The following is a 26,717-nucleotide window of genomic DNA, read 5'->3' on the forward strand; positions in this document are numbered from 1 at the left end:
GCAGTTCCCATTCCATTTATTAGATATGGTTTATAAATAGACACACTCAGACACATATGTTGAAAGTATAAAAAAATACAGGATTAAAGGATTTTCTAGATATTTTAGTGAGGTCTCTTCTTCGTTGCCTTCAACACATTATTTTAACTCGAAAAACAAAAATGGAAAGTTCATTTATTTTTTCTTACACAGCATAGTAGTTTTCACTTTTACAAGTCCATTCATCAAGCAAGTTACTATCATCAATGTCATGTTAAAATGAGATTAGCGCATAGAAAACAGAATCACATGCAGCCAGCGTTTTTTTTTTGTTTTTTTTTAAACAAATTTTATACAGCCCATACATTATACCGTTGTTACCCGAATAAGTGTAACTCAGTGAAAGATTTTCAAATGAATGGGCTTCAGTGAAAGATTTTCAAATGAATGGGCTTCAGACTTAACTGTACTTTGTTTTACAAAGTCTAAGGAAAACTGAGATCACAAGGAAAGCTGTTGAAATAGAGAGAAATAATAAATGACTGGGAGAAAACAGCTAATTCAGCTTTTACTGGGGACTTTATGACAAATACACATCTTCCAGTCATAATGAACCAGGTGTCAAATGGGGTGAGTTGAAACATTTTTTCAAAAATTGGGATATTAGCATTTCAAACATACAATATATTTTGGCTAGACCATTTTTTTTTTTTCAAACTTAAAAGTAGATTTTACTTTTTTTTTTCAGTGTGCTGACAGGAAACCTGGGATGTAATAGTTGTACTGTAACTGAATAATGAATGAGACAATACTGCTAAGCTGCAATATTAAATATTTCTAAAACTTTTGCAACCGGTGAGCAATGTAATGATTATAATTTGCTTAAACCAAAAGAGAACATTATAAGTCACAGATGTAATAAACCTAGTGCAGCACGAATACACAACTAATATATTTTTTAGCATTTATGTACCATATAGCTACTGTGCCAAATCTGACTCTCCTTATTCTAAGGACAATAAGTCCTGCTGCTAATTCATATAGTTTTATTCATAAATATATCTAAAAATACAATTTATTGATGTCAGTGTTATAATAAATTGCATGGTTTGTTGGTAGTATACCAACTTTAGTTTTTGTGGTAGAACTCTCACTATTCACAGTGTTTAAAACTGAACAGTACAGGCGAACACCTACTGTGTGGCAGGTAATTGGCACTGTTTTAATATCCATTCAAGAGGTTACTTTTAAGTTCAGCACTGTTCCAGTAATTATGCAGAGCAGAATTAAAGAACTACTGAATTGAGCCTTTTTTTTTCAAAGTATGCTATTAGATTCAGATAAAAGAAAAGATACATTTTCAGTGTTGCACTCACACTTAAGCAACATAAGATTATGTGCCTGTCTTTTAATGTTTCAAGTAGTACCATAATTTTATTTTCAGTCTTCATTACTGTTGTATGATGAGGAATTACGCTGCCACCAAAAGTTTAAGCAATCTATATCAGTTGCAGCATTTTTTTTTTTTTTTTTTACATAAGTATAATATGCTATAAATGGATAACAAATGAAAGGAAAAACCTGAATAGATGAGTACAGAAACACAGCGAATGCAGATCCTTCCACACAGGAGCAAAGGATGATACAGTTAAGTAGTTAACATCCAATCATTCCTATAGCATGTCTAAAAATGCTGAGCAAGGCCAGTTGATTTTGATGTCATATCAAGGTCACAAGACGAAAAGAGAGAAAAGAAAAAAACATAAGCACTGATCTTCAGAGATGTGGAAACAAGTAAAAGGGTCAGAGGAGTCATACTTCACCATAATTTTGACATGTGGGTAAGGGCATGTGTGGCATACACCAAGAGAATAGTACATGCCTGACAGTTGGACCCCTACAGTGAGGTGATTCAGTAGCTCTATTAAACTGTGGAGGGCGTATTGTCCTCATGGTTTAGTTCACTTGCCCCGAAGAGTGAATAGTCACTCCAAACCACTGCAAAATTGTTCTGCACCTTTACCCCGAGATGGATAATTTCTATCGTGATGGTAGTGGTCTCTTCTAGGATGACAATCTTCCCATCCACAGAACACAACAGGTACTAAATGGTTTAATGATAATTATGAAAATTATATTCTGTGGCCTTAGCAGCCACCAGATCTCATCCCAGTCAAAAATTTTTAAAAGATTTTGAACTGACTTGTTAGATAACGCTTTCCACCACCTTCAGACAAGCACTAAATGAGTGAAAATTGTTTGCAACAATGGTGTTCATCCCTCCAATATAGTTTCAGAGATTTGGAGAGTCAGTGCCAAGGGGCACATAGCAGTCCAGCCTGTTACTAGGATATTTTACGTGAGTTTTTCTGTTAATTTGTCTCCCATCTGAGTAATATAATATAATATAATATAATATAATATAATATAATATAATATAATATAATATAATATAATATAATATAATATAATATAATATTATATTATATAATATAATATAATATAATATAATAACAGAAACTACGCTTTCTGCAGGAATGTAGTTAACTCATTAAGCAACTTTGCATAGAAAGTATGTAGCAAATGAAAATAATGTTATTTTGTACAAGATATACCATTCAGGTCATATATGAAAATAGTTATGTGGTACTCACAGAAATGGACACTCCAATTTTAAGAGTCTAAGTTTCAAAGAACATAGAGAACTTGCTAATCATTTTTAAAAAATCCAAACACCAAAATGTTAGTTTAGGTAATCCCAACCAAAGGAAAAGTGTTGTAACAGTACATGACCAGGATATGGATAAATGACCTGTGGTTGGCATAAAGTATGTACTTGTCAAAAAAATTCAAATAAATAATGCATTGTACTCATTCTGCAGCTGACAGAAAATATTCTGATGAAGAATAATACTGACCAAGCAGACATGAATATATATTATTCTGATAACAAAATACTTATCTACAAATGTTAGTAATTGAATTGACATATAAATATGTTTAACAATATATATGTATTTCTATACATATATACTTACAACAAAAGGTGCACTTAAATAATGTCATCAAGGAGATGTGGGGTACCTACCCAGTCCAACGTCCTGGGCTCTGAGGCAGCCATAATCATGCACATAAACTGTTTACCGGTCCTCTTATCAATAGGATAAATAGTTGTGGGTGTAAATCTCCTGTTACTTTCCACAAACTCACAGAGCTGCTGATAGACCTGTGGGTATTCATGACGTAAGAACACTCCTCGAATCCTCAACTCCCGTTGTATATTGATAAAACAGATTTCTCTGGCCTTCCGGCCTTCTTCTCCCTCTTTGTCGATATCTGCTGTTCCTGGGGGTGGAGTGAGGATCAACGTTTCCATGTCACTCTCTTTCTTGTGAACCTTTCTCTCTGGACTGAAAGACGCCAATGCCACCTTTGCATATTTTCTGACAGTTGGAGCTTGATTTCTTGGTGATGGCCCATCAGGCAACTGCTCACCAACAGCAATGGATACATTCAAAATGAAACATTCGTTTGGGTCGTATTCTTTACCAGCTTCTTGCAGATCCTTACAGTATTCCCCAAGGTTGTCCTTGAAGCTTTCAAGCTCTCGGAGGGACAGGTACGTAGGAGACATATGTAAACTATCAAGGCCATACTGCAAGAAGTTAGTAGATGATGCAGGGTTTGGAAAACCAAGGAAGAGAACTCCTCTACCTCGAGAAAGGTAGCCAACTTTGGCAATACGGGAAAAGGCTTTATGAACTTCAACAGTCTCCCGGCAGTGTTTGATAATATGTCGGCATGTGCTCCCAATTCTTCCATACAAGCAGCTTTCTTTATGAATGTCCCAGTCCTCTCTGCGACAGTTTCGAGAGCAGTAATAGGTGTAACAGCTGTGGCAGGATTTAAAATATAGGCAAGCATTGAATAGAGTCTCTGTCCTCCGGCATTTGTTGTTGGAGCACATCATTGTATCATCTTCATCTGGGCTTTGATCTGGGGAGCACTCATCTGCACTCTTCATTGCATCACTGGCCCCATCCATGTCTCGAAAAGCATCTGGATTCATTCTTATTGAGGTTGGCTGCTTGTCCAGTGGAGCTGGTTCCTCTGTACCTGCCCTTGAACTCTTCCTGGACAAAGATACTGCTTCTTCCTCATCAATTAACTTCTTTAGTTGGTCCAGAATGTCTTCACTTGCCCTTCTACTGGGTGGCTTGTAATCAGTCACAAGATCTGCCAAAAGCTCATCAAGTTGTTCGAGGCTTTGCTGAAGTGAGGCGTTGTCATGTGTCTTCTCTTTGGTCAAGCTTTCAAAATCATGCTGAGCCATTTCTGGACCCTCACTGCTTCTGCAGTCAAGAATGTCCCAACTAGCAGACCGTCCTTCAGCCTTATTAAGGTTCCCTGGTCGAATGTCATTGTCAGTGATTGTTATCTCAGGAGTGACAAACCAGAGTTTATTTGTAGTGCTCTTTGATGTCTCTGTTGGGCTTTTGTCAATTAGTGAGTTATCAGACACCGATAAGGCTGCATAGCGTCTTGGTGAACTGGAGAGATTGACTACCACTGGTTGTGGTTTGTCACCAGTAGCTGTAACAGGCTTCCTGGAATCAAGAAGATCATCATAGCTCTGACCTCGTTGTGCAGAAAGAGGTTGTTCCCTTTCTACACGGCAGTTAAGAATATTGTCCCAGGACCGTGAGTAAGATTTGGAATCTGTGCCAATTCTTTGAGGTTCTACACATGGGTTAGCATACCACGGAGTTAACACAGACTCTTGCCGCATTCTGGTTGGAGTGACTTGAGATACATAGGAGGCAGGGTTGGTGGAATAACCAGATGCATCAGAACCATACCAGTCATCTGTTTGTGCCTGAATGACTCTCGCATGTCTTCGGCCCTCTGTGTAATATGCTCTTGCTGGAACATGGTGCTCTGGTGGCATTGCATACATGTCATTGGAATAATAAAACCTTGGTGGACTGGTCTGAATTTGATAAGACCTTGGATCATCACCATAAAATATTCTAGCTGGAGGTGTCTGTATTATGTATGGCCTGGGTTCATTCACTGTATAGGGTTTGGGATATCCCGTTTGCACAGAGTATGGATGAGCCTCCATCTCAGGATAATACGATCTTGTAGCTATGGCATGGACCATTCGAGTCCTTGGATCTTGCACATATTGTACTTTTGGAGTATATGCTTGTCCTGGTGTGTAACGTTCATCGTGAAAATACGAGCTTGGTTGCGGAGGAGCTGTAGTAACATATCTCCCTGGGTCATCTGCATAAAAGAACTTGGTTGGCACATTAGGACTGGAGTGAGCTCTATGTTCCCTACCATAGTAATCACCCGATGAAGGCATTCTTTGCAACTGAATCTCCATGGGTTGTAAGTAACTATCTGGCATGCTGCGGGAGTATTGATGAGCTTGCCTACTCTCTGTACCTAATGAGTCAGTGGGAGTTGATGTTCTAGAGTAGGAGAAATGGCGTGGCACAGTCAGACTCCTATTTCCCCCACTGTGGTGCCTCTGCCAGGGTATATCCACATGAGGTGTATCCTGTTTCTGTCCAGAATGATGTAGTGCTCCATCATCAGGTTTGATGTCTACTCGACACCTGACATGAGGGCTAGTTGCTGGTTTATCAAGACTGGTATCTTCAAAATTATCAGCAGTATAATGAGGTGAATATCTACTGTTGTCACTCATCTGAGGCTGCAACTTAATGGGATGTACTTCATGCATATGAGCCCTAGTTGCTGCATAGGATGACTCCCTACGTGGTGATACTTCTGGTCTCCAGCGGGAATCTCTTGGAGCCCTTTGGGATTCTCTGCCCTTTCTCCCTGCAGGTGAGGACCCTTCAAAAGACACAGGAGTGAAGCTGGTCTGGACCCGTGGGGCACTTTTTGACCTAGTCCTTCTTTTATGTTCAGGGACAGCTACCTCACTGGCCATATCTGTAGCCACTGGTTGAGGAGTCAACCTATGGCTAAAAATGTCTGGAGCAGAGAAGCGGTATCTCTGCTGGCGGCCCAAGGCATTCCATGCAACATCTGGGTTGGCTGCCTGCCTATCAGCCTTCCTGTATGGGGACTCCATTGAGGATCTCTGTGACCTGGGGTACTCCAATGACTTATAGTCAAAGGTATGGCAGTGCCTCTTATTGACTTTGCTCTTTCTGTCCTCCAGTGTGCTGTGATTTATAGCATCACATTGTTTGAAGGGTTGCAAGGATGTGTAGCGTAAAGAAATGGGGATCACTTTTAAATCTTGATGCACAGTTGATACCAGTATGTCAGGTAGGTCTGTGCGTGTCATCTTAAAGGGATTTCTCTAGTCTTCTCCATCAAGTTCCTTTAATGTTGATGGTACCTGGAGATATGAAACAAGGAATTTCAGTCAGTGACATTCATCTGGACAGTTATATCTTTTCTAACAGCTATGCATAGGGAAAATGTGCATTCAATAGAAACTAAACTTCGGCAGCAATATTAATCATAGTACAGATTATGTTGTAATCATTGTTGGAACACATTCAACCTGGTAGGTATAGCTGTGGAATGTGAGTTTTAGTTCCTAACTGCATGTTCCGGATACTGCAGAAACAATAGAGGTACTGTATATGACATTCAGCACCTTGTCCTTAGACCACCAACCTCTTAGACCAAAACAAGCAGGTGAGTTGGTCACACCTTTGCCCTACCTTTAATTTCATCCACAGCACAACACCACAACAGAAAGACTGTGTACACAACAGTCTACCAAAAATAATCCCACCACAGCCATTAGCTCATGCTAGCGCTGTAAAATACACTGAATGACCAACAAGCTGTTGTCAAATTGAATAATGGCATTTTCACTTGCCATGTCTTTACAGGTTGCTTTACTGTAGAGTTGCAAGGAATATCCAAATTTATGATGGTATAAAGTCCTGTTACTGCAAATGATGCAAGAGAGGAATGCTTCTCGAAAACTGTTACATGTATGTTCATATATTTATCTTACTGATCAATGCAGCTGCTTATTTTTAAAGTGACTGCTGCACATTAAGCTGTTAAACTTCAGATTTCATATATTTAAACAAGGTATTGTTTGGAGCGTATGTAGATCGGACGCTATCCTATACTGCAGGGTATTACTTTAATTCTTGGCCAAATCAAAGTAAAAATTAATGTTACAAATTTAATATTCTCTGTATTAAATATCAGTAGAACTTGACAGCAAATTAGGACCAAATGTACAAACATATCTGAGTGATTTCTCAATCACCAACTGACTACATGTCAGGTTCCCATGGTAACATGATGCATAGAGTATATGATACTGTAACCGCACAGCTTAGTTTAGTGGTTTTAGTAGCGTAGAGATGAACATGTTTCCAGATGTGACATATTACCTCAGCAGTGAATCCGTGTCGCTCATAAAGAGTCTTCAGGAAGTGATTTGTTTAAAGGGAGATGCTTCGTACAGCAGATTTAAATCCAAAACTCTGTACATAACCTGCTCCCGACCAGGTTAGCTCCACAGCATAAATTATCACTGTTGGTCTGTTTTTAAACACAGGGGATGGTCAACATGTTTAGTTCGTTAATTGGTAGTTGACATTGTGTTGGTGATTAAGCTAAATGGCATCCTAATAAATAAAATAAAATTAAAGGGTAACGTAAGTAGTTTCTCTTAGTAGGATCAGTAGTTCCATAGAAAAGGTAATGTTGTTTTCTCTTGACACTGACTCACACTAAGATAATTTCAATTTTTTTCAACCTCTATTACCAGCAACACAGAATACTCCTGAGGTTACCAAAGCTTGAAAGGGTTTGACAGAACAGAACCAACTATTCTAAGATCCAACTCTTCTTCTTTGTTATTCTGTAATAAGGCATTCCTTTGAAGGCTAAAATACATTCCTCTAAAGAGTTTTGAATTCATGCTGTCTTCAGTGGAATCAAACGTATGCCCAAGTATAAATAAATCAGTCTAATTATATTTTTAAAGCAGTGGTTGTCCTAACAGCAAGGAATGCACTGGCTGTATTATCTCAGATATGACATCCATCAGTGCATAATCTTACATCAGAATTGCAAATTGTAAGGAAACCTATGGAGTTTTTGACCACTATTAGAGCTACAGAGAAGTGCTTTAGATTTTTTCTTACATCATATCCTTGCAAATGTACACCACATCGATGAACCCAAGCGTTGCAATGCAATACTAATTTCCACAACAGTTTTGCAATGTTCCTCTTATGGTAATGCAGCAAGAGACACACAACAATATTTTGAAATATTCTATGAAGTTCGAAAGAAGAAGACAGACACCAAGGAAATACACATAGAAACAATACATATACAATATTTGAAAATCTGTCTTTTTATGGTAGGAAATTCAAACTGCTGCTTCATGTGTTCTATGTACTCTGTTGCCAGAGTTGAGTGTAAGTTGAACTAAGAGTCTTTTCATTTTTGAAGTCTTCACATGAAGACAGATTTGATGCAGTGTAAGTCATGTGACTCCAAAACTTTATATGTAATTGTGAAAAAGTTTGTTTTCTTGATACTATAAAGTAAGGCCATTGCGGTCCACAAACACCTCACACCAGGTGGGGAGATCCCAACAGAGACTGTACTTCCTCAGGAAGCTGCGTCAGGCTCGTTTCCCCCAAAAGCTGCTCACAAACTTTTACCACTCCACCACTGAGAGCCTACTGACCTACTGCTGCACTGCTATAGCTGTGTGGTTCAGCTGCTGCACTGCAGAGGACATGAAAGACCTGCAACGGGTGTTGAGAGCAGCAGAGTGAGTGATTGGGACCACACTACCCCTCCTCAGAGGCATTTACACTGGCAGACTTCAGAGGAAAGCCATTGGAATCACCAAAGACACCACTGTGTACATCTGCTCATTAGTGTTACTGACGCCTCCAACCACAGCTATCTCATCTACAAATTTCACAATGATGCTATAGCTGTTAGCCATACAGCCATATGTGTAAAGGCATAAGAGCAGAGGACTGAGGACATACCCCTGGGAGGCTCTGCTGTTCCGGGTGTAGGGGCTGGAAAGGTGTCTGCCCACTCACACCACCTGGGATCCAGTGGACAGGAAATCCAGTCACACAGGGAGGTGCATACAGCCAGACTGGACAGCTTGGTGTACAGTTTGGAGGGTACAATGGTATTAAAAGCTGAAGTGAAATCAATGAACAGCATTCTTACATAGTCCCCTCTCCGCCTGACCTGGTGACTGAGGGTGGTGTTCAGAGACTGGGAGATGGCATCATCAGTGGATCTCAACCATTGTATCTGAACAGGCTTACACCATCCATTTCCAAAAGCTTTATTTCTCCTATCCACACTAAAATGTAAAGCTGGTTTTATAATTTGTCTACTCTGGACTGTCTGGAGTGAGAGGAACACCTGCATGAGGCCACCTCAGGAGGAGGATATGACCCAGATTCAGGAAATGGTCAAGCAGCAGCTCATACTAGAGCAGATGGAAGATGGTTATGGTGCTGCTGATGTTTTCCTTAAAATCCTCGAGCAACTTTAGCCAAGTGCACAATTGTAAATGTCCTTTTGTGCAACTGACGAAGTGCAGCCACATTTCAGAAGGTCACAAAACGCTACAAGTAACGACCACAAAATACTACATGTATCCTTCAGTCCACCATGCTGTAAAAACTGTCCGCGCACATGTAAAGTGTTTACATAATGACAGACTAAATGTATTTTTAAAAAGCTTTCAATACCCACTACGATTAACCTTGTACATGAATGCAAATAAATACAGTTAAATGCTCAAACACAATCATGTCCTTTTTATTCGCATCATTGTCTCTCAAATATACACATGTGGACAACATTGTTGGTACCCCTCGGTTAATGAAAGAAAAACCCACAATGGTCACAGAAATAATTCGAATCTGACAAAAGTGATAAATAAAAATTCAATGAAAATTAACCGATGAAAATCAGACATTGCTTTTGAACCGTGGTTTAACAGAATTATTTGAAAAAATAAACTCATGAAACAGGCCTGGACAAAAATGATGGCACCCCTAGAAAAGACTGAAAATAATGTGACCATAGGGACATGTTCAATCAAGGTGTGTCCTCTAATTAGCATCACAGGTGTCTACAAACTTGTAATCAGTCAGTCGCTCTATTTATAGGGTTACAAGTAGTCACTGTGCTGTTTGGTGACATGGTGTGTACCACACTAAACATGGACCAGAGGAAGCCAAGGAGAGAGTTGTCTCAGGAGATTAGAAAGAAAATTATAGACAAGCATGTTAAAGGTAAAGGCTTGTTGTCCTGTTGGAGGACTGATGACCTGCGACTGAGACCAAGCTTTCTGACACTGGGCAGCACATTTCTCTCTAGAATACCTTGATAGTCATGAGATTTCATTGTACCCTGCACAGATTCAAGACACCCTGTACCAGATGCAGCAAAGCAGCCCCAGAACATAACAGATCCTCCTCCATGTTTCACAGTAGGGACAGTGTTCTTTTCTTCATATGCTTCATTTTTGTGTCTGTGAACATAGAGCTGATGTGTCTTGCCAAAAAGTTCCAGTTTTGTCTGGTCTGTCCATAGGACATTCTCCCAGAAGCTTTGTGGCCTGTCAACATGCAGTTTGGCAAATTCCAGTCTTGCTTTTTAATGATTTGCTTTCAGTAGTGGTGTCCTCCTCAGTCGTCTTTCATTAAGTCCACTTTGGCTCAAACAGCAATGGATGATGTGATCTGACACTGATCTACAGTGGTCCCTCGTCTATCGCGAGGGTTAGGTTCCAGAACCCCCCCGCGATAGATGAAAATCTGCGAAGTAGCGATCATATTTTATTTTATTATTTATATATTTTAAGGCTTTAAACCCCTTCCCACACACCGTACAACACCACAGAGCAACACTATGTGCAGCGATAAGACGTCTATGTGAAATGGACAAGGCGAGATGCTAAATGCTGCTACACACAGGAGACAGAGGAAACTGATGATACAGTCGCTGAGCCAATCAGCACCCAGTGCTGTACACTACACATTTTATTTAGATTAAATATTATTTTAGTAGATTTTAATTATTATTATTTTTAATATATTTTTTATATTGTTTTCATTTTTTTAGGCTAGAAAATGCTTATTTTACCGCAAAATAATTAAAATAATGTAGCGATCGCAGAGCCAGTCGCTATGACTGAACTGTTGTGCTGCAATGCACTATGGGAGTTCGAAGTGTTAGGGGTTTAAATGTCATTATTGTGGTTTCTATTAGTGTTACAGTGTTATTAGTGTTTGTGTTTTATTGTGGTTTTGTGGTTTAGTCAGCCTAGATAGTTTGGTTAAGTGTTATGTTGTCAGGACTGTGAGTGTGAAGTGTGTTTGATGATTTCCTGCCACATTTTATATCGTGACATTTTCCATGTGTCAAAATAAAAGCACCAGTTGCAGAGTGCATTAGAGGCAGACATTCTTCCTCCAGCGCTATTCTTCAACGCAGCTTGCCACAATAACAAATATGTAAAAATACCTATATACTGCAAAATCCCGCAATATAGCGACAAATCCACGATACAGTAAAACTGCGAAAAGTGAATCGCAACATGGTGAGGGACCACTGTACCTTGACTTTGGAGTTCACCTCTAATCTCTTTGGATGTTGTTCTGGGCTCTTTGATTACCATCTGTACCATCCGTCTCAATGTGTCATCGAGTTTCCTCTGGTGGTCACATCCAGGGAGGTTGGCTACAGTCCTATGGAGCCTTAATTTCTGAATAATATGTGCAACTGTAGTCACAAGAACACCAAGCTGCTTGGAGATGGTCTTATAGCCTTTACATTTAACATGCTTGCTTATAATTTTCTTTCTAATCTGAGACAACTCTCTCCTTGGCTTCCTCTGGTCCATGTTTAATGTGGTACACAGCATAATACCAAACAACTCGGTGACTACTTTTCACCCTTTAAATAGGCAGACTGACTGGTTACAAGTATTAAGACATCTGTGATGCTACCAGGACACACCTTAGTTTTACATGTCCCTGTGGTCAAATTATTTTCAATCTTTTCTAGGGGTAGCATCATTTTTGTCCAGGCCAGTTTCATTAGTAATTTTTTTTTTTTTTTTTATTACTCTGTTGAACCACAATTTAAAAGCAATCTCTGATTTTCATTAGTTAAGTCTCAGTAAATTTTTATTTATTATTTTTGTCAGTTTCAAGTTATTTCAGTGACCATTGTGGGGTTTTCTTTCTTGAATGGAAGGGTACCAACAGTTTTGTCCATGTGTCTATCATATTAATGATTGGGACACAATGTGATTTGAGTTAAAATAGTCTGGCTTTGCCATGGTTCTGGTGATAGCGCAGGGGACCCACCAACTGTAAGATTAGACTGCAATAGGCAGTGATCACTACCTTTTCACTATGAGGACTGGACAGCATGTGTCATATACAGTAGTTTTATGTGCTTGCGCATGCACTGTTGCACTGTATGGTAATACAGAAAAACATAGGAGACTATGTGACTTTGGCAGTTCTTGCTACAAGTATGTTGATGTACTGCCAGTGGTGATTCATTAAATCAGCAAACTCTAAATAAAGCCTTGATTATTTATGTACTAGCTGAGGGGATGAGTAGTCATAAAGCATAAACTGATAGACTAGCTCATGTCCTCCTTGGTCATTTTAATTTAGGGCATGTCAACCACTTCCAGAATCTGGAGCGCATGTCAAGTTATTTATTTAGCACATAACACATACAGTGCAGTGAAAGTGTATGATATCATTTCTTCTATTTCTGCATATTTCTCACACTTAAATGTTTCAGATCATCAAACTAATATTTATATTTATTTAATATTAGACAAAGATAACATACAATACACAAAATGCCATTTTTAAATGACGATTTATTGAAGACTGATTGTAAACCTATATCATCCCTTTGAAAGAGTAAACCTAGTATCTGGTTGGTCCCTTGGCAGCAACAACTGCAGTTAAAAGTTTGTCTTCAGCTTGTGATCAGTCATGGAGGAATTTTGACCCAGTTCACATTAAATGATTTTCATGAACCGACTTTTTAAGGCCTTGGATGCTGTTTTTGCGCAGCGTCTTCCTTTTTGTGGAATCATGTACACTGACCTTATATGAGGCCAGTGAGGTCTGCAGATCTTTAGATGCTTGTCAGGGTTCTTTTGTGGCCATTCAGCGCTGCTTGCAGCTTTAGTTGAACTTGTGTTGTGAATATATTGTTAAGCTTTAACTCTGTGTCTGTTGTGCCTCCATGTCCATGCCTGGGTCAACAAGGTCAGCCACTCCTGGAAAGGTTCACCACTGTTCCATGTTTTCCTTGTTTGTGGATATTGTCTCTCACTGTGTCTCTGGAGTCCCAGGGTCTCAGCAATGGCTTTGTAGCCCTCCAGATTGATAAATGTCCATGATTTTGTTTCACATCTGTTTTTGAATCTCTAGAATGTGGCATGATGTGCTGCTTTTTGAGACCCTTTAGCTGCTTCAAAATGCCAGGCAGGTTCTACTTAGTGATGTTTAGATTCAACATGCAGCAATCATTTGTGGATGTGACTGGTGAGGTTGAACCCAACTGACAAATGAATTTGATCATTTGGCAGATCATTTGGAATTTGGATTAGTAGCTAAGGGGGCAATTATTTTTTCACAGAGTGAAAGGTGGGGCTGGACAGCATTTTCCTTCAATAACTGAAATTATTTTGTGTTGTCTTTGTCTTACATTATAATCAGTTTGGGTTAGGGTTGCACAAATAGAAGACATATGTAGGGGGGGTCATTTACTTTTTTACAGGACTGTATATAGCTGTGGACATATAAATAAACATAAGATTGCATAAATTCACCCATCAATCACATCACAATATTATTTATTACATAAAGTTATCTGGCTAATTTACATGTTATGACCCCACACAATACAAATTACATGGCTACATTAAAAACAAGAACAACTGTCCCATTGCAAATAGACCCTTGACTAAAAAACAGTCATGTGCATTCACAGTACTACTCAACAGACAAAAATACAACATCATAAAGGGGACAAAAATTAGCTGAAATTCATTCAGAGAGCACAAATCACAGTAAAGTATGAAAATAATTGAGCCAATTCAGAAGAACAAAAAGAACAATAAGCTTTTTTAAAATTGTAAATGAATACTGAGCAAAATGCTAATTACACTGTAGCTCACTCTATTCCACTGAGCAAACTTCCACAAATTTTCCACATTTTTATTTATCAAAGTCTTTTAATAGTGTTAACTTTTGCTAAAGGCTATGAGTTTTTTTTTTTAAATTGCTTTTATTACTTTACTGTAACCATAGGCTATATAATAAGTCATGACTGCCAGCCTGTGGTCTCACTGCCGTAATCATTACAGAAATAAATTATAATGCCACATGTCTCAAATATCTTCTGTGTAAAGACATAGTGCATCATTAGCAGAGGATTAAGTCATAGTCCCTGTGTGTGTTTTGTAGCCCAACATTCTTTGGTCTATGTTTTGATAGCTGGTTGCTATCAAAACATGCAAGTTTGGGAATCACAGTCACATATTGATAAACAGACACAAACCCAAATAAACTTAAGAAAAAATACACTCCTCAAATTAGGGGGGGGAACAAAACATGATTTTTAGTTTGTTTTGTATAGTATCCACTTGTGCTCATAAACTGGCATACTCCTGTCTGACTTAGTGAAATGTTGGGAATTTTTTGGGAAAATATGGCTGATCATGCAAAACACTTCTATTTAAGGATAATGGTCAGGTCAAGCCATTTTTATCCCTTAACTGTGTGCGTCCTTTAAAAATTACAACAATAACTGAAATCACCCAAATGGCCCTGAAAAACCAGTTGAATGTTTGGCCTGATTAATACTCCAACACAGAGGTGAACACTGACAGGTTTAAATGATTATTACAAGTGCAGTGCATGTCCACACCTGTGACTTGTTGAATTCAAATAGGTGTCTGTGCATGAACAGTAAATGACGTCTCAGCTGTAGACAGACCCCTACACATTTCAACAGGGGCTGCACTGCCTTCAGGGAATGCAAATTAAGTAATTAGTAAGACACCAACGCCAGCAATAATAATGATGCATGTAGTTTTCCATGTCAGGTTTCATAAGGTAGTTCATTTCTCCAGGCAGCAACACATGATGTGCAAAGAGATAGTTAAGTCCTCTAACTAGTCCCTTGTTCAAAGAGACGGATAATGGACATCACTTCTCCAACACAAGTGTAGTATTGTTATTTCTGGTCAGTGAGCATAGTGAGCACAGTTTTTTTGGTGCATTGTGGGTAGTGCACTTCAACACTGCACCATTGGCACTGAACACCCGAGAAAATGTCAGACTCGCCGAGCGGAAGTAATTCTTCCTCTACAGATTTACCCTCCCCCAACATCAGCATTCAACACCACACACTGAATCCTCCATATAATGCTGATACAATTTCACTGACACATCCTTTGGTGGTGCCTTGGGTTTTGTTATTCTGTATTGTGACATTTTGTATTTTGAGTCAGTGTGCACTCCTCTCTTCAGGAGCTAAATATGTGCCACATATGTGTATGCACTTTTATTACGAAGTGGCTCGACGCAGCTGCAGAACCATTAAGGGTTAAGGTGAGCCGGGAAACTGGAGCGATCACAGGACAAGAACATGGTATGCTGATGTTTTTGGTGTCTAACGCCTGACCCAAAAACTTCTAGTCTTCAACCACGGCTAATGATAAACGGTACACAAAATCCACAGTTTAGAATTTCCTTCTTTTTTGGGCTCAAAGTATTTGCATGATTTTTTGTATACCAGTGACAAGATTTAGGTCATTTATTATTAAAAAATAAAATAAAAAACTTCCACACTAAACATACATGTGGAACTTTTCTTTCCTGTGTCTGTCAGTGAGAGTATACACAATGCTTCTTTGGTTGTTGTTCCTCGCTGTTATAGCTGTTGTCACTATTGTTAAGCCCTATTAGTGGCAACTAATAGTGCTTAATCACCATTGTATTAACTAGTTTAGCTTGAATGTAATGTTTTTTTATTTATATATAAAAGTTCCAATCTATAGCTTGAAGTAAGTGTTTACTTTTCATGGAGGCAATGGTAAGTTTTAAACTAACTGTTGGCTACACACATTTAAAGACAAGTGTTTATACTAGAAATAGTTGCATGAAGAGTGACAAAAGAGCTAGAAAGAGGAGTTCAAATCCTGCATACATTCACATCTCCTCACATCTGACCACTCGCTGCACGAAGTGGCCTTTAGAATGGTGCAGGGAGATACTGGCACATTAATTCACAGGAGGCATGATACGATAGAATATGAAACATATGCAGTCTAAGGTAAAGAGAGTTTGAACATTCTTTGCAATGTAATTTTTTTTTCATGTTCACTGGACAGTCTTTCTGTGCAGAGCTGCAGCGTTACCAGAGAAACAAAATAAATGGATTTTAGTACAAAATGACTAACTTGGGATAACTTGATTTGTCTAATTTGCACTGTTGGAAATTAACCTCCATCTCTTACACTGGAAGCATATTAAAAAAGGATAGTTTTATGGCCAGCATGAACAGGGGGTGTATTTACAGCAAGTAAAAGCCTGTTTCAGTTTTCATCGAAACAGTTGACTATTGTTTTGAGACACAATGGGAAAACTCTGAACACTGGATACTTTTTGTCAGTTCGACGATGGAGGAAATGAGAAAGTGTTACACATTCAAATAATCAGTTTCTTAAATGTTCATTGAAAACAAACCATGGCTTGCAAAATGTTTACCTCTATTTGTAACCCTACTTTCCATATCTCACTTAATCAGCAATAACTTCTTTATTGTAAACAGCAGTTTCTTGTACTAAATCTGAGTCACCCTCAGTTGGACTACTGTAATGTTTAAACAAAGCGTTAGCAGTATCAGCTCAACTCAGATGAAAAGATTTTTCCCGTTTCAGTGAGATTAATCAGACAGAGCAGTCTAGTCTATTGTATTGCATGTCCATGACATGAGCACATAAAACTGCATGTCCAAGCACAGCACAGATTCACAAGCACACAAAGATTCCCACTGTGTATACTTGGTACAGTCAGGTCCATAAGTATTTGGACACCACCACAATGGATGAGAAATGAAACAATCAAAATGTGCTTCAAGTGCAGACTTTCAGCTTTAATTTGAGGGTGTTTACATCCAAATCAGGTGAACGGTGTACGAATTACAACACATTCTAGATGTGCCTGCCACCTTTTTAAGCGACCAAAAGTAATTGGACAAACCTAAGCATAAATCTAATTTATCATTTTTAATATGTGTTTGAAAATCCTTTGCAGTCAATGACAGCCTGAGGTCTGGAACCTACAGACATCACCAGACGTTGGGTTTGGTCTCCAGTGATGCTCTGCCAGGCCTCTACTGCTGCTGTCTCCAGTTGCTGCTTATTCTTGAAGCATTTTCTCTTCAGTTTTGTCTTCAGCAAGTGAAAAGCATGCTCAATTAGATTCAGATCAGGTGATTGACTCTGCCATTGCAGAAGGTTCCACTTCCTTGCCTTAAAAAAACTTTTTGTCCATCTGCACTGTGAAGTGCCGTCCAATGAGTTCTGAAGCATTTGGCTATTGTTAATGTTGTCTGAAACACTTGAGAATTCTTTCTGCTGCTTTTGTCAGCAGTCACATCAATAAATTTCAGAGAACCAGTTCCACTGGCAGCCATATATGGCCATGCCATGACACTACCACCACCATGCTTCACTGATGAGGTGGTCTGCACTTAAAGCACATCTTGATTGTTTCATTTCATATCCACTGTGATGTACAGAGCTGAAATGTAGAAAATTGTGTCAATACCCAAATATTTATGGACCTGACTGTATGCTACACTCTATACCGCTATGCATGTGGTTTGTGATCTCTTTGTACTTTGTTTTTGTACTGACAGCATCAATGGACTCATGAGAGGGATTTGAGTTATTATCTAAATTTCACTTAAAGACTATATTAAAACATAACAAATTAGAGGGTAGACTTTCATTTTTAATACTCTGTTTTATATATTGCTTGATTAAACTTTCACGTGTTACCTTTCCTTAGATGAGAAAATGTTTGCAAACTGGAATGTTTGCTGTAAGGTGTATCAAAACATAGTACAATGCATGCAAGTACGCTGTATCAAAATAGTGTCATCTCTGCAGTGAAGTGTAGCAAGATGATGGAATCTATGTAGTGAAGTCTATCACAGTGATTTAATTATTGCAGCATGATGTAACATGATGTATGGCAAAGAACTCTATAGGCAAGGTCAGACACGATGACAGAAACACATGCTTTTCACTGTGTTCCTCCAAGCAAAACCTAAGTTACATGTCCTTGTCTCACTCTCTTGCTCAACAGCTGGCACGGAGAATCAGAAGACTAACTTGGGACTGCGGATATAAATTAGCATTGTTGCTATTATCCGGCATATTTACGTCTATTGCTGTCAAAACAGACGTTCATTAATGTGCACTGCCCCTATCAAATAAACAAACAAACAATAACTACACACCTGGATGCTGTTTCTGTGCTACATGACCCATAAGACTGGAAATCAAAAAAAGCTGTTTGTTGAGGGTCAAATAACTGGGTCGTTCTAGCCTGAGAGGATATGAAATTGTGTAGTTCAGATCCCTTCAACACTCGGCCGGTGGAGTGAAGCTTGCTTCAGTCTTGGCCTTAAATCTTACCTATCACAGAAAGTGGTCCATCTCATTTTGTAGTACTTTCCTCTAGTAGTATTGTGGTGCCAAGAATGCCTGTAGCTTGTATCTGTAAATCCCAAAGTCTTGGTTGTTGGTGCAGGACATAGTAGTAAAAACAAAGGCAAAGGTGTGATCAACAAATCATAAGTAGATCCAAATTAATATTCAAATTATAATGAGTGTGTGTGAGTGTGCTGTTTGTGCACCAATCACCATACCCTTGATGAAACCAATATGAATTTAATTCAAGTCATTTCAAGAGCGCAGTGTAAAAAAACACAAACTAGGGGAACATTTTTATTTTCATCTAAATTAAAAAGCAAGTTTAGGGGTTTCATAAAACTACTTAATCTTATTAGAAATCTTCATTTTTATTTTTGCTAATGCGGACAGATATATGCTTTGTGTACAATCTCCTGCCTGTTACGGCACTATTTCTGTATTTATTGCTAATTTTAATAATCAACCTGTGTGGGAGTAAAGTTCAGGTAGCTGCTTTCCATGGTATTGGCATCATTTCCTTTGTTTACCGTATCACCAGGTATACAGCCACTGTCATGGAAGCTTTTGAGAAGTGCTGTGTAGTAAAGTATCCATCCATCTATTATTCGCTTAATCCTCAATAGGGTTGCAGGGGGCTGGAGTCTATCCCAGCTGACTTAGGGTGAAGGCAGGGGACACCCTGGACAGGTCATCAGTCTATCACAGGGCTACATATACAGACAAACAAGCACACTCACATTCACACCTATGGACAATTTATAGTCACCAGTAAACCTCAGCATGTTTTTTGGACTGTGGAAGGAACCCATAGCACCTGATCAGAATCCATGTGTGCACAGGCAGAACATGTAAATTCCATACAGAGAGATCCAAGGCCCAGAGAGGAACGTGAACCGGGGATCTTCTAGCTGTGAGGCAACACTGCTAACCTGTAGTACAATATTGTAAATTTAAGTATTATTAAAATGGTCTCAGTACTGGATTATAATGTTTTAACACTTCTGATAAACTGAGACATATTTGTGGATATAGAGTTATGCCAGCCTAGCATAGCGTTAGTTAACAGCTTCAAAGCCAGTAAGTAACTGCAGAAATAATGTAAGTGTACAAAATATTTGAGAGTACAGAATGACCTTTTATCACTCCGTCAGCTGTGTGTTGAGGCGCATTTAAGGAGGAGCGATGTGAACGCAGAGGGGAGGAGGTTTATTCAGTACAGGCCCGAAAAGTTAAAATGATTAACATTACTGTCTGTCTTCAGCAGCTGTCATGATGTCATGTCACTCCTGGTTTTACTTTGTCAGAAAATACTATAACGTGACACAGGTAGTAACAGCAACTCACTGTGTGTATTGTTATGGAGTAACATTAGTGTCGGACTATTTGTGACCATTATATATTTAAAATGCAACTCTGTCAAAGATGACGTTTGACATCTGAGAAAGGCGTCTCCAGCATATATTTTGGTTCATATGAGTCATGACTTCATGGCAAAGAAAAAGAAGTTATTTTAATCAGAATATATTTTCTAAATTAATCTGCCAATAATGGGTTATTGGAATTTTTTTCTGCCGAATATCAAAATCGGCATCAGCCTCAAAAATTCCATATTGGTCAGGCCCTAATTTGTCGAGGTGCCATGTATGTCGGGGCATGACAGAAATTTCAAGGAGTTGGTACTTATCTGACCAATGTCAAAGATTGTATCACTAAGTTTCTTGCAATGGTACATGCAAATATAATGGCTACAACTTCCTGTTACCAATAGTTGGTGCTATGTCTATGACTCACTTTTGGAATGTGGATGTCTTCAGACCTGGACTCTTGTTCAGCATATGAAATTTGGGCCAGATTGGATCATGTGCAGCTGAGATACAAACACTTCAGTTGTCATGGCAAGACATCGAAATTCCCCACGTCTCAACAGGCAAGCCGTTTGACGGCAACTCACAATTTTCCCCATGAATCATCATCAGTGTCCTGAGACTTACATCACCAGATTTGAGGTTAATATGGTCAACTGGCTAACAATAGCACATCAAAGCGTAAAACATGTCATTTTTTGCCACCAGGTGGCGCTATGACTGTGAATGGATATTGGCATCTGGATGTCATCAAGGCAGGACTCTGATCAAACATGTTAGGTTTGCGGCAGATTGGAGCATGTACAGGGTAGTTAAACAGCACTTGATATTTCATGGTGAAGCCTCAAAGTTAAGGGGGCTGCCATGGCTTGACTTTTGCGGAAGATTTTGACATCTTTAGTTACCCTCTATCAGGAGTTTGCTCTTGAAAATGAGCAAAAATGTGCAAAAACCTGACAGTTAACTCAAAATGGCGAACTTCCCGTTGGGTTGAAGATATGAGCGCCACTGGCTTTTTTGTGCGCCCTGACATGCTACACGTGTGTAACAAATTTGGTAGATGTAGGTGGAACATCCTGCCGGTAGTAGATGTTACAAATTTTGCAGGGGGTGTTATGGAGCCATTTTGCCATACACAGGCACAATTCCCATAAGATATAAAATTTTTCACCAGTTCTGACATGTTTGCAAATTCTCATGAGTTTTCCAGCATGTCTAGGCCCTCAAAAATGCAATACAATAATAATTCCTTGCATTCAAATAGGGTCTGACGTACTGTAGGTGCTCGGACTCTAATTCATTTACAAGATACAATTTACTTAAGAGCAGGAGGACTAACCAGGACCAGGTAAAACCAGGCTATGAAAGTATACACAGATTATGAATTTTACAGAAGTTAAGATAAAGACCGGCCTGAGTTGACTGTGTATAGTGCCACGGTCCGGCATTGAATGATGACACAAACTCCTCTTTTATGGTAGATGAAGAACAAATGAGTAGATGAGCCACTCCCCGCTACAATTCAATTCAGTTCAATTTTATTTATATAGCGCCAATTACAGGTGTCTACACTTAGCTAATTATCTAACCATATCTGAACAGGAGAGAATGCACGCAAACATCTCACTCATGCCCACAGGGGAAATGAGAAAAAGTCAAAGGGAATGGAGGGAGAACTGACAGCTAAACTGAGGTCAAGGGCGTGACAGGTTTTCTCCTAGAGCACAGTGATATCTCATCTAGGAGGTCACAGAAGAACCCCAATGAACATCAAAAGAACTGCAGCTTTCAATGCCCTCAATTAAGGTCTGTCTACATGATTCCACAATAAGAAAGACACTGGACCAAAATGGCACCCATGGGAGAGCTGCAAGGTGCAAACCACTCCTGACCAAAAAGTGTAAAGTTAGTGTAACGTTAGTTCTGCATTCCACAAGAAGAAACATGATACCAACAGTGAAACACGGTGGTGGTGGCGGTGTGATGGTTTGGGGCTGCTTTGTTTCCAGTGAACCTGGACAACTTGTCATAGTTCATAGAGCCATGAATTCTCCTTTCTATCAGAGAATCTTCCTGGGGGAAATCAACCATCAGTTCATAACCTAAAGCTCAACACAAATGGGTTATACAGCATGACAATGACCCAAAGCACACAAGCAAGTCCACCTCTGAGTGGCTCAAAAAGAACAAAATTAAGGTTTTGGAGTGACCGAGTCAAAGTCTGGACTTGAATCCAAATGAGATGCTGAGGCGGGAACTTAAAAGGGCAGTTCATGCTCACTATTCTGTAGAGAAGACTGAACCAACATTCCTTCATGGTGATGTAAAAGATTGACCACAAGCTATTACAAACATTTAACTGCAGTTGTTATTGCCAACAGTGGGCCAACCAGCTATTGGGTGTAGGGGCAATTTCTTTTTCACAGGGGAAATATAGGTTTTCAATTGACCTTCAATAAATCATCATTTAAAAACTACATTTTCTGTTGTGTGGGATATCTCTGTCTATCCATCAATCTATCATCTATACACGCTTAATCCTCATTAGGGTTGGGGGGGCTGGAGTCTATTTCAGCTGACTTAGGGTGAAGGCAGGGGACACCCTGGACAGGTCACCAGTCTATCACAGGGCTACTTATAGAAACTAATAATAAGACTCACATTCACACCTACAGACAATTTAGAATCATAAACTAATCTCAGCATGTTTTTGGAATGTGGGAGGAAGAACTCGGAGAAAACCCATGTATGCACAAGGAGAACATGCAAACTCCACACAGAAAGATCCCAGGCCCAGGCCGGGACCCTAACTCCAGTTGTAAGGCGACAGTGCTAACCACCGAGCCACTGTGCAGCCCTTATCTCTGTCTACTATTCAATAAATATAAATATTCGTTTGAGGGAACATTTAAGTGTGAGAATAATTTAAAATAGAAGACATCAGGCAAATATTTTTTTTACAGTAATATATGTTGTGAATTAACACTATAGAAATAAAACTGAATTGAATAGTACTGAAATGAAAAATTGAAGTTGGAAGTACTATACAACTGTCCATGACCACAATCTCTACTTTTAATAATGAAGTCAACAAAGGAAGCTCAACTCAGGTTTAATGTAGTCCGGGAAACTGCAAAATACCTGTTAGCTGCAAATGAACTCTATTAAGGTTAGGCAATTAAAGCAGTTGCTTGAATGTTTAAAATATGACAAAGGCCTTTGTGATTTAATGAAAAGCAAAGACAAACTAGCTGTATGACCATAAAAACTGTTATTGTTCATTTGATTTACATCAAACATAGCACAACAGTAAACTCACTAAATGTAAAGTAGATGGGATGTATGGGATTCAAGATGAGCAAAGAACAGGATAGCTATACTCTAGAAAACTACAGTTAACTATTTTCTGTGAAAACAGTTCATCCAGTGAAATCCATCATTCACCAGCAACCAATGGACTGACAAACTGCCAGTCAAAAACAGAGAATATACCATTGATGACTGGGGGGAACCCAAAGAAGTACAAAATGTTGAACTGCAGCAGTGTCAAGACAGCTATAATCCAAAACCTCCTCAAATTAATACAGAAATGACTGGGAATGGCTGAGAGGGATGTGGAAAAGTCAAAGACAGGTGTATAGACAGCACACTGGGCTGAAACCTTATATGACTCAAATTCAGCCTATGTTTTCTGCAAACATCCGAGTTTGATCAAAGGCAAGAAGTCAGTCAGAATCAGGACATTAGTGTGCATGTGCACATGCTCAAATGTGAGATATTACAAACTGTATATAGTGTGAGTCAATTCAGTCACCAGTAGCTTGATTTAATATTTTGGCACAGCAGTGAATTATGGGTGATTGCTACTTTTGGACGATTGTGCTATTACCCCAACTAAGTTCAAGGCACTAGCTGACTGGGTGGCCAGGTCCACCAGGTCCACCACACTTAAAGGTCTCAACAACAATCTGATACACTGTTGTAAAAAAAAAACATCCACACTTCCCACAGGAAGAACTATAGTAATTCTGGTAATTTCTAAAATTTCATCTGGTTTCAACAACACTTTACTTACTTCAACTTGGCCAATTATTTTTGAAATCATGTATTTGTAGGGACGCCTACTGCAGCTGTTTCACTCCACCACTGTCAGTTGTCAGAGTCATGTCTATGTCTGGCCACCTGGGGGTCTATTGCAAGAACTATAAGCATAACTAATGAATTAACTGGATAAATCCAGATGAATTTAAGGGTTGTTAAAATTGTTCCAAAATTATACCCAACAGTTGCCATCTATCTATCTATCTATGTATCTATCTATCTGCACACAAATTGTGGCCTCTGTGAAGCCCTGCAACATCTGGCTAAGCTTTCTGCTGCTCTTCTCGTATATATTATGCATATATATAATATTTAGAACAACCTATGTAAAACTGCAACAGAGCAGTGCTGAGGGCCTGTCTTATTTGAAATTGCATGAACCTGGGTCGCAGGGTAATGCATCAAGTCTGAGCAAACGTCGCATTGACGCGCTGAGCTAGCAAACGCTGCGTAGTACAGACTAGAGACTGCTGCTGCTGCTGCTGCTGCCTGGAGCCACTATCCTGATGAGGATGATGTCAGTGCTCCAGGATGGGAACACATTAGTCCACCATCAGTCAGCAGCAAAACGACAGCACAGGACAGTAATGAGTAAGACAAATAACCCACTACATCTCTGCTCAGAGCATGCTATCGCGACCACAGTGCCGCTTTTGCAGTCTCCAAGTGTTTAAATGCAATTGGACAGATTCGAGAGAAATGACGCACGAGAAGTCGATTTCTGTGCCTGTCGCAGTGATGTCAAATTTATCCGCGATTTTGACACCGAAGACAATCCAGACCGAAGTGCAGCACTTAAAGGAGCTAAAATGCATCATCTGATCTCTGTGTGCCTGGTAGCCGCACACGCAAACACAACTCGCTGCTGCAAATGAAAAGCTCCATGTCTTACCAGATCAGTCCGGACTCCCAGTTTGTGCTTATCCATTTTTTGTTTTTGTTTTTTTTGTCAGGGATGCGATACGAGTTAGTGCGATAGTGGTTTCCCAATGACGACATCGGACATGTGCAAAAGGTAAAACTGCAATATGCTCCTTATTGGTCAGACTCCGCGGATTTTTTTCTCCCCTCCTCCCGAACGTTATAACGTCGGTGGATTGCAGCACCATCCACATCTATGTGGCCGCAACCACCTCCTCCCGCTACCCCCACAAACAACCCCCACCCACCCATCTCTCTCCCCCTCCCCTCCCCCGCTTTCCCTCTCTCTCTCCTAACCGCCCCCCTCCCTTCCCTCTCTCTCCATCTCTCTCCTAATACCCCCCCACCTCACCCCAACCCCCCTCCCTCTGCCTCCATTGCACCTGCAGTGCTCTCAGCCTTCTCCACAGAGGCACTGATTGCTGATATTATGGGATCGTGTATATATATAGCGCTCCACTTTTGCCACATTTTGCATATCAGTTCATGGCTTCAAAATAATTGCTTATGGTTAGGGTCAAGGTCATTCGCGTGGAGACTACATGCTCTAGTGCAGGGCTATTCAATTAAAAATTCGCTGGGGCCGGATTTTCAGACTAAGAGCATGAGCTGGGCCGGACGTTTTTAGCAGACACTGAGCAAACTGAACCATTTAAAATAAACACAAACAGATAACAAAGACACTGGATGTTTACTAACGTATTGCCACATCCAAAAGGACATAAACACAATAGAAGAGCAGTACTTAAACTAAACCTGTGCTGAAATACTGCTTCTTTAAATTTTACATTTCAAACACAGAACTTCAACACATTTTGATAGGTAAATATAAGCACAGGTTAAGGTGCATATGAACATAAAAACTAAGTGCCGATTAGAAACACCATCTTTTGTTTTGGTTACATCTGAAAGTGCATTAAAAAGTAACTTGCTTAACAGTAACTTTTCAGAACTTGAGACATTTTTCTTCTTTTGAAATAACAAAAAACAGAGTTTGTCCCTGTCCATATTTGGTCTCATCTGAGACAGTCACATCTTCAATGCATATAATCAAAAAAATAAACAGTAGGCACAGTGATAGTTACTATCCCTTTGAAACGAAATAAAGCTGACATCAAAGTGCATAATAAAGTGCAACTAAGTGAAATAACTGTCAAAACAAAATGTCTTTCTTAAATATTAAACTTCTAATAAGTGAACAGAAAATAGTCACATAAATACATAAAACTACCTTTAGTGTCTGCTACAGCACGCTGCTTTGTTGCACTTACCATGTCTCGAAGACATCTGTGGCGAGAATGTTTGACGTGTCAGACCTGTTTGATAGCAGATGTCACACTCGTCTTAACTTTATCGTCCGTTAAAACTTCATCCACGACAGCCAACATGCAGTCCTTCACAGTTTCTGAGTCTGTGAACGGCCTCTTTTTCGTGGCCCTTTCCTGAGCTGTGCAGGTCCGCTTCATTGTACAGCTCCGGTTGTAAGATGCAGTCAAACTCTGAATTATAGCCGCTCTCTCATGACATCCCTCGGGAAAGTTTGTCCGAAACGCGTACAAAGC

At 39.5% G+C, this 26,717-nt stretch overlaps 1 protein-coding gene across 1 annotated transcript; it reads right to left on the reverse strand.

Annotated features, from left to right (window-relative positions):
• ajm1 (apical junction component 1 homolog) lies at positions 1 to 25,368 on the reverse strand. The gene is made up of 2 exons (XM_023289016.3): positions 25,127 to 25,368; positions 1 to 6,364 (listed from the first exon to the last, which is right to left on the reverse strand). Exon 2 carries the CDS (start codon positions 6,308 to 6,310, stop codon positions 3,032 to 3,034), a length of 3,279 nt encoding a protein of 1,092 aa, XP_023144784.1. The 5' UTR covers positions 6,311 to 6,364; positions 25,127 to 25,368; the 3' UTR covers positions 1 to 3,031.
• Between the last annotated feature and the right edge of the window lie 1,349 nt (positions 25,369 to 26,717).

The sequence above is a fragment of the Amphiprion ocellaris genome, chromosome 17 (assembly GCF_022539595.1).
Source record: "Amphiprion ocellaris isolate individual 3 ecotype Okinawa chromosome 17, ASM2253959v1, whole genome shotgun sequence".
Taxonomy (NCBI): domain Eukaryota; kingdom Metazoa; phylum Chordata; class Actinopteri; family Pomacentridae; genus Amphiprion; species Amphiprion ocellaris.

Coding starts and splice junctions, on each gene's coding strand:
- ajm1 (XM_023289016.3), bottom strand. CDS start 6,310: ATGACACGCACAGACCTACCTGACATACTGGTATCAACTGTGCATCAA.